This window comes from Drosophila bipectinata, chromosome 3R (assembly GCF_030179905.1).
Source record: "Drosophila bipectinata strain 14024-0381.07 chromosome 3R, DbipHiC1v2, whole genome shotgun sequence".
NCBI classification, from domain to species: Eukaryota; Metazoa; Arthropoda; class Insecta; order Diptera; family Drosophilidae; genus Drosophila; species Drosophila bipectinata.
The window spans coordinates 7,279,082-7,298,775 of record NC_091739.1 but is presented as its reverse complement, the minus strand read 5'-3'; the positions used below and the strand labels follow the sequence as shown (position 1 = coordinate 7,298,775).

Below are 19,694 nucleotides of genomic sequence, written 5' to 3'. Positions count from 1 at the left end.
GACTGTATTCGGGAAACTATAAAAAAAAATATACCGACGATCAGCAGCTGTTCGTCAATATTAACATTCTGTTGTAGCCATGTTATGCTGGGAACACTTCGGTAGGAACACTGCTAAGAGGCACTGTAGTGAATTCAAATTATTTAAAATTTGGCGCCCTTTTCCCACTAATAGAAAAACCTTCTTCATTATATATCTTTTATTGAAACACACCAGTAATTTAACCCAAACCCATTTCAGAATGATAATTTTATAAGTTTCATTGGTATATTTCATTAACCAAACATGGAGTCCATCAGAGTGTTGTGGCGTTCGCGACGATTGGACTCATCCTGCTTGTACCGACGTAGCTCCTCGTAAACCTCGTCATCGGTTTCTAGCTCATAACGACACAAAGGACACGAATTGGCCTGAGTAATAAATTAAAATTAATAAAAATAAAATAATAGGGCAATATGTTTTTACTTTTTTCAGCCAAAGGAGGATGCACTCCTCGTGAAACTCGTGCTTGCAGGGCAGGATCTTGTACTTTTCGCCGGCAGCTCCTGGCTCCTTGCAGACTGAACACTCCAGTTCGACGCTAACCTCTGATTCCAGAATCTCGTGGACAGGCAGCTCGGCTATAGCCCGTTTGGAGGCTTCCGGCACCTCGATTTCCATGTCGATGCCGTTCATAATGGCCAAAACCTGGAGGCGTTTGAAATTTCGCTCAAAGTCGTTGGCTCCCTCCGGTCCGGTGGGCACGTGACCCAGTTCCTCAAAGTAGTCGGACATGGCTGCAATTATTCAGCAGAGAATCGAAGGTGATAACTTGACAGAAAAATCCTAGATCCCCCGATCCTAGCCCCCTTACTTTACAAAAAATATTCATTAAGAGCCAAATGCAATTTTTATTTGAAATTCAAGTTCCTCGTATACAGTTGATAACAGTCGATCGTGGCTAGGACTCTATTCAATAAACGTTTAATTGTTAGGACTACGTGTCTAAGAGGTCTTTTGCATTTAAAACAGATTTACTGTACGAGTATTACAGGTAGAATGTCTCATGGCAGCCCAACAATTTAATTAAAATGTCTAAAAATTACAGGCTTCTTATTTACGTGAGCTGAGGGGAATAGTTTACACATTTGAGGGTTTACTGTCCCATTATTCTAAGACTCTTATTAGATTTTTAGGCCATTTTTAAAATTAAACTTTTTATCTTTTTAAAGGTATTTTGGACAATAAGAAATAATCCTCCAACTTTAATATGAGCATTGCTTGTTTACTTCAGAATATTATAATGTTTACAAGATATAATAAAAATTAACTTTACTTGTCACCCAATTCTTAATTCCATTTCCATCATTAATCAGCCAATAAAAACACATAATTGAATTTCTTTTTTTAGTTCTTTTTTTTTAGGTTTCATTTTTTTAAAGTAATTGGTTTACGATTTATTTCAAGGTAGTTACACAACTTGCTTTAATTCTACGTTTTCTCTCGATTCTCTTACTTTCTTCTAAAGGTAAACTGGCCTCCTCTCTTAAACTTTACATCCTTGCAGCTTCTTGGAAAAACTCATACATATTTTTTTCAAAGAGCATAATTATGAAATATAAGGTAAAATGTTAAATAATAGTAAAACAAAAAAACAAAACTTAGCCGCTAGTCTTTACAAATTAGCAATTAAGATAGCTAGAGAATAAATAAGAGGCGCCTTGCGGGATACATGATATAGAGGCAGGACTGCATCAGGATCTACTGACTTCAGTGGGCTCATTAAAAACAGAAGCTATATATAAGATATATACGTATAGTATGTGGTGTATGTACAGAGCTACTTAGAGTCAAACGAAACGAAAACGAGTAAGTACACGATTTTTCAATTATTTTAGCTATTTTAGCGGGGCGAGGGGGCCGTAAAGGGAACCGGAAGTGGGGCACATGGAGTAATTACAATGCGCAAAGGATTTATATAGTAGGGCATATATTAAGCTTGGGGACGGGTCGACTTCTAAGCCAAATAAACAGAAAAAAATACTCAAAAAATTCAATGAAAAAATTCAACTGGCATTCTCGCTTGCTTACTTTAGTATTCTTTAACATTAATTTTTATTGAAAGTGCTTTCAATTTAAAACAATTAAAACTTGGGGAATTCCCATTCGCTCCTTGAGGATTTAAACTAAAGACTATACCTATAGCTTACGATCCCATCCGAACTCGACCCATCCTACTAAACATATATGTGTGTGTATAGATATAGATACTTTCACTAAAGTAAACGATCGGCTGGCGTTAAGATCTATCACTAGCATATACAGTTAGTTCTAGTCTAGATGCTAAAAGCAGCAAACGGCAACGGCTCTCCAGAGGGGCCTACGGATCTCGGTCCGCGTCCCCGACTCCTTCTGGCCTTACGTATCATCAGACTGGCTTTTATTTGGGGGTGCAGTGCTGGCTTCATGTTGGTGGAAGTGGAGGTGGCGGTGCTGATGGTGTGATGATGATCCAGGATCCAGGGCTACCAACTAGTCCGTGATGGAAATCTGCGCATAGCCCACCAGGGACCGTTCGTCGGGCACCTCGCCCGGCTGCACGCCGGAGCTCAATTGGAAAGTGATTGTTTTCATCGTGGCACTGGCGGCGATTAGCTGATCCAGGTGCTGCGCCATCGGCTGCGTGTCCAGAGCATCCACCAGCCCGGCGTCCACCAGTTCCGTGGCAATGCCCTCAGCGGAATCCTTGCCCACGACGAATTCGAAGCGTATGTCGTGGAGTTCCCGCCGCAAGTTGCGCATCCGCAGGACGAGGTTGACAGGAGGCGCCTCGGCGGATGCGTCGCTGGGTAAGGGGAGCTGGGACAGACCAGCTGTGATTTCCTGGGCTGCTCCACCTGCCGGAATGGTTCCAGGCGTAACGGTTGCCGAGGAAACACTGTGTGTCACCTCCGGCGAAGGCTCATCCCGATCGCTGTCGGAGGAATCGGCCCTCTCCAAACGATTCATCGGCCTGTCCTCCGAATCCGAGTCGGACGATGGCTGCTTACGGCCACCTCCGGATCCAGAGCCGCCGGCAGAGCCACCATTATCCTCTTCCTCGCTGGACCACACCCATTCTCCGGTGACGGTGCGGTGCAACCTTCCCGAAGCGCCGGGCTGCCTCTTGGCGGCCTTGTGCACCCGCGTCTCCATGCTGGGACCGGATTGGAGCAACGTCTGGGTGAGATACTTGCGGTCCTTGGCCTTCTTGAAGAAGGCGTGCTTCAGCAGCTCACTCGCCGTGGGCCTCTTGGAGGGCTCCTTCTGCAAGCACTCGACGATCATCTTGCGGAATGTCTTGCCGTAGGCCTTATACTGATCCTTGTCATCCGCCCCGGTGTCCAGGGTGGGCGGATCGTTCTGGAGCGTGAGCATGAGCACCTTCATGGGCGGGTACTTGTGGTAGGGTGCTGTTCCAGTTGCCATTTCTATGGCTGTTATGCCGAACGACCAAATGTCCGCCTTGAAATCGTAGCCATGATCCTGTTCCATCACCTCCGGTGCCATCCAGCACGGTGTGCCCACGAAGGTGTGACGCACCTTCTGACGCGACAGATCCCGTCCAGTGGCAAGCCAAGCACTGACTCCGAAGTCGGCAATCTGGATGGTGCCATCATCGCCGATCAGAATGTTTCCCGCCTTGATGTCGCGGTGGATCTGCCCATTCGAATGGAAGTACTCCAGGCCCTTGAGGACCTCCTTGAGGACAGTGGCTATGGTGGCCTCGTCGAAGACTCCCTGCTTGCAGTTGGCCGTGCGCATCTTGTGTTTGATGATGTCCAGCAGCGATCCGCCCTCCAGGAGCCTCAGGACCAGCCAGAGTTCCTCTCTCACCACGAACGACGTGTGATAGGTCACCACATTCTCGTGGTTGCACGAGGACATGGCCTGGATTTCCTTGAGCAGCTCGTCCATGGAGGTGTTCCACTTCTCCAGGTTGATGCGCTTGATGGCGCACTTCTCGTTCCGGGGAATGCAGTAGGCCCCGTGTACCACGGCTGTGGCTCCCACGCCAATGACATCCCTCAGCTCGTAATCATCCTTCGAGTTGGGCCACGGCTGCTTCTCTGGCGGAGCGGCTGCTCCGGCGAGGTTTGCTGCTCCAGCAACGTTATTGCTGGACAGGTTGGCGGGTATGGAGGTCATGCTCCTGGTTGCGGTTCCGTTTTCAGAGGTGGTGCAAGTTCCTGGACGTCGTTGGTTGTTCGGTTTCTGGGCTATCGCCGGCTGGCTTTGCGATCTCTGGGTGCTCCGCGGTCTGGGTTGTTTGGAGATCGGTGGTGTTTTCTCTAACTCCTCCTCCTTTCTGATCGGATGAAACTCCTCGTCGTGGTGGCGGTAAACGGAAGGGGATGCCTCTAGGTTCCTCTGCTGCTCCTGCTCCGTTTGCTGCACTTTATACGATCCGGATTTGAAAACTTCTCGCGGATCTGAAGAGGTCTGATTATTTTTGGCGGGATTCTCTTGGTGATCCTCCTTCTTGGAAAAACAACCGAAAACTCCTGTATCCTTGGGATCTGACTCCTTGGATTCTTTATAGTTCTTGTTGTTGTTGTTGCTGCTGTTGGCGATGTGCGCCACCTCTGCAAGTGGAGAAAGAGTAAAACGGGGGTAAAAATCGGGACCTTGCCATATCAACCATATCAAGCATTACAAAGAAAAGAAAGCAACTCAACTACTAAACGTTCTAGTAAATGGGGGGCACCTTTTTGGGTTTTTGGGGCAGATGAGAACAGTGATTGTTAGTAAAAAAAATTTGGGAAATTACAGAAAACTATACTACGAAAGCTTGGGAATTTCGACCATAACTATCTGCCCGGGGAAATTACCCGCACATGTTTTGGAATAAGGGCAACAGCTTTACGCCCAACACATGCCGTATTTATTTTATTCTACTACCCGTCCATCATCTCTATGCAAAATTTTTCCACGTTTCACTGATAAGCCTTTGTTTTATGAATCAAGTTTTTTAGAGTGCCACTACTGTTTTAGCACTCTGCTCACAAAATTACCCTCGACTGTGTGCTTGACTCTCTTTGATCTGTGCAGCATAAGCTTAAGAGAGGAAGAAAGAGAGGGCGGTGTGTGTGCGAGCGGGACCAATGACCGCATTGGGCTATTTATAGAAGCCAAAAGCAACAACAAAAACAACAACAACACAACGATAATGTGTGGAAATTGTAATTAAGTTTTCAGCTAAAATGTTTACAATTCCGATATTGTTTGCCAGCCGTTTACATTGTTTCTAGCCATTGCGTTCCTTTGATGTAATCTCGAGCGAGATAAGCTTGTGGTTGGAAAAAAATAAAGGGTATAATAATAACCGCAAGTCGATATCTGTGACGGGGGCCGATAAAGAAGCCGCTTCCAGCTATGGGACGTGTCATGTGCCACTTAATTAAAAGCCAACTAACTAAATTTTTGGCGAATTTCGCAACTTAACACTCGGAGCGAGAAAAAATAAAGAACCGCGCCAAGCAAACAAATATCTGAATGTTTACACAACAAACAAAACGCAAAGCAAGAGGGAGACAGGAAATGGAACGAAAAAAAAACAACAGTTGGCAACAAAAACAGAAAGAAGAAAGCTAATTTAAGAAATTAGAAAAAAGTTTGAATTTAATTTCATAAAATATGCCATTGGTTTGCCACTCTTTTTCTTTTCGAAATAAATCAATATTAAGAGAGGCAGGGGAGAGCAGCCCTGCCGATCCACGATCATGTGCAACTGATAAGCTTTGTCACACGACTTCGATTCGTCACAAACACATACACAGTGGCACTATTGGTTCAATAAATTTTCATTTGCCTTATTGATTTCACGCCACAGAAATCAAAACAATTTACGCAAAATTGTGAAGAATTAATTACAGGAGACAGCTGTTGCTGCTGGAACTTCTTCTGCTTCTTCTTCTTTTTCTTCTGATCTACGCACGCGCGCGTCTGCTGCCTATTTTCCTCCACCGATGCGGTTCTTTTCGGCCAAGTCTCGTCTCGCTCGGTAGCGATCTAACGTAGCGCTCGATTCAAAAGCCGCGCAACAAATGAGCGCATAATATAGAAGAACACGGCCGTAGAGCTGCGACGTAACAAGTGCGCCAACGACTGACGACTGACGACAAAAAGCAAAAACAAAACCAAACAAGAATGGGTTATGGGGCTAGCTTATGGGGAGAGCCAACGACATAATACCCTTTTTTTTATAAATATTAATAAAAAAAATCTTTAGTATTTTTGAGGTAGCTTATAAGAGATATTGTATGTACCTTTCCTACTAAATATCCAATTTATACTAAACTTGGTGATGACCTTGATAAAAATATATGTATTCCTTTTAGGATCGCCCGTACTCTGTTCTCTTCTTAGCGCGAGTCACAAATTCATAGATAAAAGTATAATACTCCCTGAAAGAGCATAAAAAAGAGCGAAGAACTCAGACAAAAAGCTGCAACAACAAGCGACGTTTGCTAGAAAAATACAAAAATAATGTATTGAGCAAATATCAAAAGCAACAATTTCGAAGGCTTTCGAGGGGCTTGTGGTAGTGGCTGTGGCGCCGGTCGCCTTTCCTAGTTGCACGAAGAGATTGAGGGAAAGAGAAAGAGGCAGAGCAGCCAGAGAGGGTTGAGCGAAGGCACAGTGGGTGTCGTAGATCGAAAATCAGTCATTGAAAAATCAGTTACAAATTAAGTTTAAGTTTAAAAGCTTTAGGTTTGAGTTAAGAAATGTATAAAAATATAAAATTAATTAAAATAATAAATTGCCTTTTAAAGTAGACTGATAATATTGTAAGATAGTAGGATAAACTATGTAAAAATAATCCAATTTTAAATTAAAAAGTTTTTGATTTTGACATAATGACTCGTCCTCATTGCAAATTTAATTTTTAGGTTTTTTTTCTTTTTTTGTTTTGTTAGCTTTCCCGTACGCTTGTGTACTCGGATTTTATCAGCTCTGACGCGCACGATAAGTTAAAAACGTTTCCAGCGGCAATAATAACAACAAACGAAAACAATTAGCAACAATAGAGACCCAAAAAAAAAAGTAGAAAAGTAGAGCATAGATACAAGAGGCGTATGTATTTTCTATACCGCACCCAGATACAATAGAGGCATCCAGTCGGTGTCCAATATTTAACTCTTTCTCCGTCTCAGTGTCTCTCTTTCGTACATAGTCTGTTATCTCGATGGGGCTAGATAATTAGGGGGAGGTTTTTGGGGGAAAGTCCATAAACTAACTCGTACAGTCATCATGGAAAATTCATGGACTGCAACTCCCAATAAACATATATGGCTATATGTATCTTGCAGATATTTCTGCCTAGCTAGAGATACAAATATATCTATGGTGATATTATAGAAAGTCTGCCTCAGCCATAGCGTGAAATTCTTTGCTGCTCTGCATAAAAATGCGCCATCGTCGGAGCGAAGAAGTCTTATAAAAATACGATTCGTACACAGACACCTTTGATTTTTGCGTGGTGTCTTTATTTATAGAACGTCTCCGTCTCGACAGCTATTTGCATATAATTCCAATGCAGTTCGGCCATGGCAAGGTGTTACGGCGGGTGGGAATAAAGGGGGAGGTTCTGGCAAAAGGTGATCGTCATCAACATCGTGCGTATAAACTTAATAATTTGACCAACAAAAAATATTAACGAATTAATGGATGCACTTTATTTAATAAATTACTAAAATCCTAATAAAAACATCAGATTCTTTCATAATTTTCAAAAAAAATATGCCTAAAAATAATAAAGTAGATGTATGAATTAGTTGGAATTCATAACAAATAAATATTTCATGCAAGCTTTCTTCGTTTAAAAATATGCTTCAGGTATACTATAAAATCTGTTAATATTTTTCACCTTAATTTCGGTGTGGAATTAATTTAATGCCATAATTTAAATATTGACACATTAACGAGAACGACGTCTTGCAGTTGCTTGAACTTTGAATTGCAGTTGCCACATCGTGCGCTTGTTTCGTATTAATTGTTGACACAATTTGCAGTGCTAAGAATGAAATACTCATCGTAAAACGCCCAGATACTATGCCATAATATAGTATAACCGATGAGTACTGGGCCGTGCCAAGTGCGCCCAAGTGACTGTTTGTTTAGATTAGATCTCTGGTTTGGGCGCTTGTATATCGACTTTTCAGCACGTCAACCGAGAGAGTTGACGATTCCGTGTTTTTGCACTTGGTTGCAGTTGAGATTTTAAATGATTTTGGGCACTGGCGTTGACAAATAAATCAATTCATGGTAGAAATTTTTTGAACGATCAATCAACAAATAGAGGCCTTGAAGGACATTTTATTTCTACAATATTTCTTGGGGTGTAGAAATTTTATTAAATTTTGAATCACCCTCTAATGACCAATATTCTCCATCACATAAATCACAAACCAAGTGAAGAATATCTACGCCCAAAAACTAATTTCACAATCTAGTTTATAGAACATTATACGCTGCTATCTATCAAACAGGGATCATATATTCTAATATTTGCATTTGGCTATAAGCATGCATTATTTTTGGATTATAAAATGACAAATGCGGCGCAAATATGAAGAATGTTTCTGGCGATAACATGAAATTTAAATTAGTTTGGTAACACAATGGGAAATTGTGTTCAGTTGTCACAAGTTATTTTAAATTTAATTTTTTGAATATGAAAAATAAATCATATAAAAACCCACTTTGCTTGAGGCAGACCAAATTAAGCAACTGCATTTTGGTATTGGCCTGGCACTCGTATCACTTGTCTTTTGGTTGAAGAGCTCTTTTTGAAGCTTGAGATTTTTATTCAGTTTTAAATTCTTTCGCACACGACACTTGAGTTTGACTGACAGTCGGTTATCAGCGGAACTGCGATTGAGATTCGATCCGATTGCAGTTCAGAATCGCATTGCTCGCGATCACTGGATCGGCCGCTCCTTCAGCGCGAAAATCACAAATTCGACTGAACTTCACAAATCGTTGTAATCAAACATTTAAAATGAACATTTTTTTTTCGTTAAGCAATAAACAACAATAAAAATTAAATGAGCTCTACAAATGGCGGAACACGACGACGACTGTCAGCAGCAGCAGAGCAGTGAAATAACAACGATACTATATAGAAAACGCCGTTGCCGTTGCCGATGCCGATCGACGAATTTTATACGAAATGTGCGAAATTTTGCCGCCTCCATCAACGCGTCGGCGTTAGTTAGTGGTAGTTAGTATGTGGTTCACCCACCTCCTAGACCCCGTAGCTCTCTGCCATGCAAAACGTGGATGGCTTGTAGATATCTCTGTATCTACAGCTGTATCTGTATCCGTGTCGGTTGCTTAAAGTACGGATTTACCAGGCTTTATTGCCAAAGCCCGGCTGGCTGGCACTACCAGTGCTGAGTTTACTTTGGGCTTTACTGTACCCTTGGCAAGGGATTTTCTTTCAAAATTTGCATAAACAGTAACTAGATTTTAGACTCTTTCTGGGGAGTACTTGTTCTATAGATTATATTCTATAAATAGACCCTTTTTTCACTCTTGAAATGGTTTAATTTTTTTTGAAACAAATTAATAGAAAATGGACTGGAAAATGGATTTTTTTCGAAGACGTTTTTTACAACAAAAGTGCAATTATAAAATATTTGTAAATGATCTTCACGCTATTATCTTCTTAAAAGTAGCCTCTACAGAAAGTACGAAAAAAAGAAAAGAGTAACAATTAACTTGAAACAATTTAAGGTCTCATAAAATTAAAATTTTATAAAAATTATAAGAATGCGTATAACCCCCGTAACATATGTATATTCATCATCCCTGGATAGTCTTGTTTACACACCTTTTAGCACCACTGTAACTAGGTGCTTTTTTCCCAAAGACATGCGCCAGAACCGCCGTCATTTTGATGTTATTATCATTTTAGCAATTTGCATAAGGCTTCGATGATGGAAGGTATTTTTAAATAATTGTTTACCCTCAGAATGCTCTTTCTTTACTCTGTTTCATTGGCCATCTTATTTATAACAAGGGTATTTGCAGTAGCCGAGCCAACAAAACTTGAAAATCAAAAAGTGTGAAATTTGCCAGGCTGGGCAAATGCTATATCTATATAATCGGTTGGTAGCTGGTATCTCCGGTAGCTTTACTTTTTTATGCGCACCGGCAATACGAGTCAAGTGATCGAACGCCCTCAAAACACTCTTGACACACAAAGAACGAAAAAAAGAGGCCGAAAACCTGCGATTTTTAATTAGCGTCCAATGTTATTCGACACGTGTGTGGGCGGGCCAAAGGTTGCCCCTTTCTGCGCCTCACGCACATCAGTTCAAACACCCATTGATCTTAGCCAAGGCGGGTTGGTCCAATAACTTTACTAAAAAATTTCACTTGCGTGACGTCGGTGACATCAAAATGAGGAAAACTCATGAATGGCCAGAACTCGAGGGCGAGGCCTGCCTAATGAATGAACCAGAACGAACTAGAGGCTTGTATAGTAAAAACTATAGTACATATATTTAAAAGAGTAAAGCTCTGGACTCATAAATACTGTGTAGGCCGAAATAGAAAAGCTTTTTAATTTTATTAAAAATTATTTGAAAATTTGCTTTAAATTTAATTAAAGTACGAAGTATTTTTAAGTAAATTCTTAGTTCAATCCTTATAAAATGTATATCCCCTTAAATGCTATGGCTACCCTTTTGAAAACCTATATATATTTTTAAAAATATAGCTACATGAATTGACGTCGGGTTCGTGAAACTTTATACATTTGTATAAACAAAAGTATATATAGAGATTTCTTTAAAAAATGCCAAAAATTTGCCATGTGCCATCTCTCATCAGTACAATCGGAGCTCACATGTTTTCTTCGATTTGTTGGTCAGAAATCTCATGCGATCTCCTTCTCTCCCCCAGTCGATCTCTCAAGGCAAGGACGTTTGGGACTTTTGCACTCGCAAGCATTTTATTTTTTCGCAAAACGAGATAAAAAACAAACTACGTATAAATAAATCAATATTCTTCATAGCTAAATATTCTGTCCAGTTCGAGGGTATTTCAGTTCAATGCTATCTCAGCCATTCATCGCAAAAAACTGCGCAAATAGCAGGAAGTACGACTTTTTTAGGTTGAGCAGCTATGACAAAAATAATAATGGCGCATAATTTTATAAAACTAAAGCTAAATGGTACTCATTAAGTACTTTTCGAAAGGTTGTTTTTGAAAACTTTGACAGCCAATGTGAGGCATTTAAAAGCCATTGTTGTTTTCAAAAACAAAACTCTTTAACAATTATTATTATTATTATTATTAAAAATCAGATCAGACTCTACAATACAGTTCAACCTTGCCACAAGAGGCACAATCGAGAGCAACAATATGCAAAAATCATGAAAAAAATTGTTAAGCCAAGACGAGAAAAGCAGAGCCGAGTCGAGATGAGAATGCCTAAAAATAGCAATCGCAATTGAAATGTCGTTCCATATTAAGTCCTGAGTCCCAGTTATAGTTCATTCCTGGTCTTGTCATTGTTGCTAAATTTAAATCGCCGAACGTCACATTGAGTGGGTAGGAAATCGTATAACTATGCTACACAATGCTATATATACTATACAGAGTATATAGTATAATGGGGGAGAAGCTCTGCCGATCGGTCGGTCGGTCAGCTCTTTTCAGGTCTGTCCCTCTGTGCAGAAATCGTAAATTACAGGCAACAACGCAAGTTCAAAGTCAAAATAGCAATTGAACAAGTCTGCCTGTCAGTTAGTCAGTCAGTTGGGTCACTCAGCCAGCCAGCCAGTTCAGCATGATAATGATGTTGTTGTTGATCGTGTAAAAGATCATTATGCCAATTTGTTGTTGTTTTTCCGCTCGACCGAGCATGCAAACAAATTAAGACTGAGGGCGCCGTGCCCCGGCCAGCGAAATTTAATTAACATTACCCCACAGTACTAGATGTATGATTGCACTGAAAAAATAGATGATCATTCCTATTACATCTTGGTTTTCTGGGGGGTTTTATTTTCAGTGCCTGGTGGTCCGACTTGGCATGCCCTCCCACACACTTCCGCGTGCTAGCGCGGCGATTAGCGCCGAGCACCAGAACGTGACCCACCAGATAGATTCCTACTACCACCCCACTACTTCCTCACCAGCACTACCTTTTACCTATCTCAATTTAATTTCGATTTCAGATCACCATTAAGATTTCAGTTGCGGGGAATGCAATTCAGTTTAATGCGTTTCGTCTGTGCTTCCACTGGAGCGTGCTCGTTTGATGACTTTATTACATTTTTCCGATGATTCCCGGTGACTAATTGTTACAAATTTGCAAAATAATGTATTTCAAACTAAATAGCTGCTGAGCTAAATCATTGAGAAATTGCGAACAGTACTGCTAGTATGAGAAAGTATGAGTATTTCCTTGCTTAGTGAGTTTAGAAGGCCAGTTACTTTTAGAAACTCTAACTAATTCCAATTCTGAGTTAAAACTTTACTTAAAACAAGTCTTACTTACCAGTCGGCCTGTTAGAAACTGCAAAATAAAACAAAAATACATTAAAAGTCAGTAAAAACTTTAAGCATAATAATCTATAATTATTAATCGAAAACAATCACAAAAAAATTAAAAACATGTTAGAGTTGGCTGGCAAATAAATAATAAATAATTAGAGCACATAAATTTTGATTTGTAAATGTGCGAATAATTTATGGTAGGATTCTGCTAGCACTTTTCAATTGTGGGCCAGCAGGAGGTGAGTGGGGGTGGTGGCAGCCAAAAATAAATGAGTCTCGAATGTGGCCACAAAAGTTATCTTCATGCCAATAAATATAAAACTTATCCCACATGCATATAAATTATGAGCAGCCGATGGCCACCAGCGCAGCAACGAGGATCTCGATTCTAGATGCCCCCACCACTGGGGGAGGTGGTGCATGGGTAGCACCTGTTGAAACAAATTAGGCAAATAGACCGCCAAATAAATAAGGAAATTTTTAGCCAAAATAATATTTATTTGCTGCCAAAATAAACAGTAATTAATTTTGCAAATCGTCATCCTGCTTTCGATATTTTCCCAAAAAGTGTCTCTCCCTCAGTTTGGATTAACTATTAAATTGCGGCAAAGTGTTAAAAACCATATAGATTGACGTTTTTGGCAACTTTTGGTGACGTCTTTTGGGAATATATTTATTAAAAGATAAATATTGGTAAAAATAGCTAGAAGTTATTGATTAAATATTGGGTTTCCACATAACTAGAACTAGAATGGAAGCTCTTTATGGACTTTATGAACTGTGATATTGCCTGTAAAACAGCAAAGACAGCTGCCGACTTTAATAACTCGCCATAAATAATAAACAAAAGTTTATGCTGAATATTTAATTTAAAATGAAAAAAAAACAATTGAGGAAAATAATAACAAACCAGACACGAATCAACAAAAACAGACGGCACGTGCTGTAAAACCCATTAAAAATACTATGCCCTGGTATAAAACGAGAATAAACTAGAAAATTGTGAGCGTATTAAAATGTGAAATCTTTGTGGACAACAAAATGACATGCAAGACAAACAAATTGCGCTTAAATTTATGACAGACGCTCCGATCTGGGCCCCTTGCTCGCCGCAAACAAATGCAAAAATGCGAAATGTGGTCAATAATGCACAATTGTGATTAAGGAAATAGTTTTAAACTCGCCAAAGTATTTTGTTTAGAATGTGAAGTTTTAAAATCAAAATTTAGTCGACAAATACATAATTAACTGAAACTTAAGAGGGTCTTTTAGTATAGAAATTTAATGAAGTCGGAACAAATTTTTTTCTATAATTCTATTTAAGAACATCTCTTTTAAGAAACATTTTAAAATTTGAAATGAAATTAAAATTGACTGATTGCTTTTTTGTGGAAACTTTGATACGGTTGACCTTATACCTTAAGTTTTAATCAGACGAATTACTTGAAATTTGGTATGAATATTCCTTAATTTTATCGTTATCTTACAAACCTACAAAAACCAAATCTTTACAATTTCAAATATTTAAAAACCCGTTTCGAAAATAATAAAAATAGTCCTAAAATAGAATGTTTTGTTTGGTAGCCGCTACTTTATAAAAAAACTAAACCTTCTTTCGCTTTTGTTTATTTGGGCAATGCATCCTTCATTAAGATTGAGAATTAGCCCTATTTTTGTTTTTAAGAGAGATCCGCACGACTCTAAAATCAACCAGGACCCCATCTCTTTTTCCCTCTACTTTGCAGATGCCTATCTTCATAAAAAAATGTATATATTTTTATATTTTATTTATACTCCTTAAATAAATATAAAGAAATTAAAAAATAATGGTATTTAAGATATCAAACGCCTTTTTTTTTATGAATTTTTAGAACCCGCTTGCAATTTGGTATTCTAGACTGGTTGACTCCACTTTATATAATGGGCTTCTAAAATAAGCTTTTAAAAATAAATTAACAAAGTCACTCTTTTTGAATTAAAACTGAAAACACTCGGGATTAATCTTATCACTATGATTGCTGCTTGCTTGTAGTTTCAAGTGTGACTATATTTAAGATCTGCCTCAAGAGACTGACCTCAAACGGTGTCGGAACCCCTCCTACAAAGTCATAAAGATTTTCCTTTGGCGTATAAGCAATGCTAGTGAGCTTCAAATCAATGGCCAATTAGAAAGGGCGACAATTGCAAACGGCTGGTACGCTGTCACATGGCCATTAGAGAGACAATAGTCGTCGAACTTATCTAAGCAATCGTCGATGGGCAGGCAGGCAGGCATCAGGCACACCAAGCATAAATTGCCAGCACGGGATGCAACTAATTAGAAACGCAAATTGGCAATTGGCGATTGGCAATCGGCACTTGGCCAGCAGGTGTAAATGGCACGATTATGCTATTATGATTACCACTTGGCTCCTCGTTGATCAATCGAATTAGCAGCCTTTCTCAAATCCCTCCCTTATCGGTTTCAGATGGCCAGTAGGAGGAGATGGCAGCCACGCGACTCCGGCATGTGGCCAAGGCGTGAAATTCTTCAGCAATTAGCCAAAAGTATTTTTGTCCATAGGCCAAATATTAGGGCCATATCCATTTATTGAAATGGAAAATATTTTAATAAAGTGATAAATAGTGAAGGAAAAGTGCTGGTTCATTTAGCGACTTTACAAAAATATTTACTGGCTTTCATTGTTTTTGGTATTTGGTCATTATCCGACAATTAACGTATTTACGCAAATATCGTAGCCCATTTGGCAGGTATTACACAATAGTTTAGAATATATTGCAACTAGTTAAAGATGATATATTTTAACTGAATGTAATTACAGGACTACTACGTCGCGGCTAAAGATATAAATAAAATAAAAATATATGACTGAAAATAATAAAATATTAAGTTTAAAAGTAACTTCTTATCGAAGCCAAACAGACAACGCCCTCATAAAGTCGTCAAAGTACACAACTTAAGAACTTTCCGACAAAGCCCTCGAGAAGCTTCTGGAAATCAATGTTTGGCTTGATATATAGTGTAATCCGCCCGATTCCGCCCGAAAATTGAATTTCCTCAAAATACGGCTAACCTTGAGGGATTGGTGTGTGAAAATTAACCTGTGTCATGTGCACCGACAGAAACTAGTTGCAATAAAAGATGATAACACGCTAAATGAATGCAAGCATATTGCATAATCTCGTTGTCTCTTTCCACCTTCGTTAGTGCCGTCTCTTTCGCTGGGATGCAATTGAAAATGCAAATTGCGCGGGAATTTGAAAGAACTGTTGCTGCTGCACCCACGACTATGAAAATTTCCCATTCCGAGTGAAATGGGAAAGCAGAAAAAATAATAAACGCAGCTAATTGAGCGCCCGTTCATTTGAAGTTCGTATCAATTAAGAGAAATGCAGCAGTTCTATCAAATCGAGGGCTGTGGCTGCAGTGCAGGGTTGTCAATATTATTTCAACATTATTTATTTTTTTTTTTACCTAAATATTATATAATACTTTTAGTTACTCTGACTACCCTAAAAAAGCCTTGCCAATATTCCTATCCATGACTGTTCTTGCCAATACTACACGCGCGTGTTCCAATTCCAGCGTGTCGGTGTGACACGCAATAACCTCACACAACCACAAGCACAGTTTCTGAGTCACCGCTCTCTTTTGGGCTCTCTTTCGCCCCGCACAGATGACAACAAGCCGGTATTTTCATACATATTTTCGCAACGAACGAAAGCCCAAAAGCAAAGCCAAAATCCAAGCCCAGCTCGAGAAGCATAAATAAATACAGCAGAAAAGAATAAACAGCGGCACTTGGCTAGAACCAGTTACCCGGAGAAATGAAATCAAAAATAAATACTATTCAAAATGGGAGACGGGGGGAGGACCGGGCAGATGATGGGCGACGGTACCAACCTGTTCTTCCTTTGCAAAATCGATGGATCAATCGTCGGAACTTGCGTAGCCTCCTGAAACTTATCTTGCACCGATTTTCGATCCGTGGGGATTATTCACTAATTGATTTTTGATTTCTCGACTCTCGCCGACGCTTATTTGTTGCGAAAAAATTCCACAGCGCTCTCAGCGTGACGAAACGTTTTTTTCGTTGTTCGTGTTTTTGTTTCTGCTTCGCTGGCAAATTCACTAATCACTGCAAATTATCCAAATCACCGATGGCCTGGACTGTCGCTATATCTTCGGGCGATACTTGGCCGATTTTCAGCTTTTTGGGCTTCCTAAAAGTTGAATAAAGTGGCAAACCGAAACGTCTCGACGAAATAAATAAAAATTCACTCAGGTTTAACCCTTCTCTTTGGTTCGATTCGAACTCCAGTGCTGAGAAATTTCGAACCGAAATTCCATTTTTTGACGTTTTCCAACAAAAGCTGCAGAAAAGTTTGGAAGCGTTTTTTTTGCAGCGGTTTTTTTTTTTTTTTTGGAAAACGTAAAAAAATGGAATTTTTGCGAGAAATTGCTTAGTTCGGAATATAAAAAAATAATATACTAATTGCGATACTAGTTCGTTCCCTGTTCCGTTCCCTGTTTCTGTTTACCAACTGTATCCAAAAAGCTTGTGGGCCGAGCGCAGCGGGGTTGGTCAACAGTCTCGTCTCTGTTAATGCACAGACTGCTAATTTTGGCGCGCGATTTTAAGTTTAAATTTAAGGATGTAGTCTCATGTGCCGGCCTACTTTTTAGAGGTTATTTCAAAAAATTTTTTTTGTAATAAAAAATAATGCGATCGTTTCAATTTTCAAATATGTTTTTATAAGCATCATAAACTATTTGAAAATATTTTGTTTAATTTATTCTTGTGTAGTTTAATACACTTTATAGCATGCCAAAGTATGCATATAAAAAAAAAAGATAGGTCCCTGGCGCAGGTGATTTCGACTGCTAGAGTCATCCGAAACAAAAAATTAGAATAGATTATTGTTTTGTAAGCTAATGGCTAACTAGAATGAAATATTTTCATCAATAAACAACAAAATGGCGAACTCACAAAACAAAAAATTAAAAAAAATTAAAAAAATTTATCTTAAATTAATGATAAAAAAAAAACTAATGATTAAAAATAAATGATTCTAGTACGGGACAGAGGTGTTACTTTTTAGAACAACATATCCAAATTTCAGCTAGATCGGTACCGTAGAATTTTGGGAATCACCTGCGCCGCACACAAAAATGTCGTTTCGAGAAAAACGCGTTTAAAGTTTAGACGCTACCGAGAAACTCATACTTTTCGGTGTAGGCGCGCTCTCGATTATGGGCTGTATCTCTGTCATTATTTGATATTTTTATTTGAAACTTTAACAGTACATTCATAATAAACAATACTATCAAAATATAAAAAAAAAAAAAAATTGATTTTTTCAACCTCACACATGAGACTACATCCTTAATACGCCCAAGTATCAATATTTGATTACCGAAGATGTACTGAAAAAAATAAAGGTTGAATCATCTACCAACTACTAATGTGTACTTATTTAAGTGTCCTTATGGTAAACCCTTTTATTTGTATGATAAGATCTACATTTTGTATATAGTTTAAATTTTAAATATACTAATTTTTGGATTGATTGTTTTAAAATAAAACTACATATATATTACTATAATAAAAGCTCTGCTGAATCACCCTCCTCACTTAGCTTGGAAAGCGTTTTTAACGAGAAGCTTGGCAATGTAAGTGGTAGCAGAATGTTAAGGGAATGTTACACCGCCACCACCCATCCCACCCCCTTGGGGCTATGTAAAGTGTGAATGGGTCTAGGCCAAGGTCACAGGGGCCAGCACACGCCCTTGAAAACCGCAGCAGAACAGCTTCCGAATAGAGATTTATGTGCTCTGGTTCGGATGTAAAAAGTGGTTTAAATCGAAAACTTTAAGTTGCATTCTCTGGGGAGGAGAAGAAGAATTCATAATCGCTCTTCCTCCGAGAGAAGGGGGCCATCTCTCGCAGTGTCAGTACCGGACGCAAATGACCAAAATCCAATCAGTCAACGCCGACGACGATTCTGACAAAAACCAATCAACTAAGTGTCCAAGCGCCAAGAATTAGCATAAGAAAGCGTCCGGCCGAGACTGCAGGGATAATTCACCAGCACCCGCACCAGGAGAATAAGAAGGATTTGGGGGGAGAAGCTCTGGATTCACTGTCCGGTGCTTCTAGACTGAAAAGCGTTTAGTTCGTAATGAAATTTTACAACCGAAGGGCGCTCGTAAAACGCCCATGTCAGCTAAAAATGTTAAACTTCCTTTCAAGGCACTTAAAAAAATATTTCTTACAAAACTACTACTTTTTTGGTTTAAAATTTAATAAAAAGCTAAGCCCTATTGTTTGAAATTAATGCTCAGACCTTAATACAATAAATCTCACTAATAAGACATGTTAAACTATTTTTATTTTTTTCATAAATAGTTTTCACTAAAAGTGTTACTTTTTTAACTTCTATTTAGGATTTAATGCAAAAAGAAAACTCTATTTTCATTCTGTCTTCTACATTCATTTTATGAAAAACCGGCTATTATTTTTACCAAAATGAATGTATGTAGAAGACACCAAATATTAAGTATACGACAGGTTATCTGTTTTCTAAAAAGAGATAAAAATTTTGCAAAATATTTTTTAATAAATACAATATAACACTACCCTTTTTTTTAAGTTTAGTTCTTACTTCCCTTTGTCCTTACCCATATCCTGAGCCTTCTTCATAGGCAAAGGACCACCCCAAACTCCCAACAGGACTTTCTCCATTCACCCCCCGGGCACTTGTCTGGCAAGTTTGACTTAAGTGCAGTTTTAACGCTGCTTTGTCCGCACGGAAAGAGGCAGAAATACGGACACGGATGCGAATACGTCTACGGGCTGGATGTGGATACGGGTCGGGGATTCGGTTACGGCTCTGTTTGCCCGCTATGTAAGCACTGCGAACGTGTTAACTGCAGGTGTTTGGCATTTGAGTTACGTGCGCACGCAACAAATGCGGAAAGTATGCGAGTGTGGGTCGGGGATTTTGGGGCGGATTTTCTGGAATAAGCTGCATTGTCGTCAACTGCAGCGGAGGAAATCAAACACAGTGCAGCATATAATTAAATGTCAGCTGCTAGATGCCGCACATTCATCCCCAAAGTTATGGGAAACTCGGTGCGCGTCATAATCCTTCATGACATG

General features: G+C 39.4%; 1 protein-coding gene across 6 annotated transcripts; it reads right to left on the bottom strand.

The window, feature by feature from the left end:
* Positions 1–181: 181 nt before the first annotated feature.
* Positions 182–17,065, bottom strand: LOC108128837 (E3 ubiquitin-protein ligase RNF181 homolog). 6 transcript variants are annotated; one of them, XM_017246660.3, is made up of 4 exons: positions 16,436–16,843; positions 12,533–12,550; positions 466–776; positions 182–410 (listed from the first exon to the last, which is right to left on the bottom strand). In XM_017246660.3, the coding sequence occupies exons 3-4, from the start codon at positions 772–774 to the stop codon at positions 276–278; spliced, it is 444 nt and encodes a 147-aa protein (XP_017102149.2). In that variant the 5' UTR covers positions 775–776; positions 12,533–12,550; positions 16,436–16,843; the 3' UTR covers positions 182–275. The 6 variants fall into 6 exon arrangements, 4 of the variants coding, with proteins under 4 accessions (XP_017102149.2, XP_070137876.1, XP_070137875.1 ...); XM_070281775.1 differs by lacking the exons at positions 12,533–12,550; positions 16,436–16,843 and adding an exon at positions 8,724–8,772; XR_011443331.1 differs by lacking the exons at positions 182–410; positions 466–776 and adding an exon at positions 4,465–4,604 and having other exon boundaries at positions 16,436–17,065.
* Positions 17,066–19,694: the final 2,629 nt, after the last annotated feature.

Excerpts from the sequence above, each read along its gene's own strand:
- LOC108128837 (XM_017246658.3), bottom strand. The coding sequence starts at position 8,757 with ATGCAGTTGCTTAATTTGGTCTGCCTCAAGCAAA. Across the intron at positions 4,605-8,723 it reads TTTGGTCTGCCTCAAGCAAA|AGGTGGCGCACATCGCCAAC; the intron begins GTGGGTTTTTAT and ends CTCCACTTGCAG.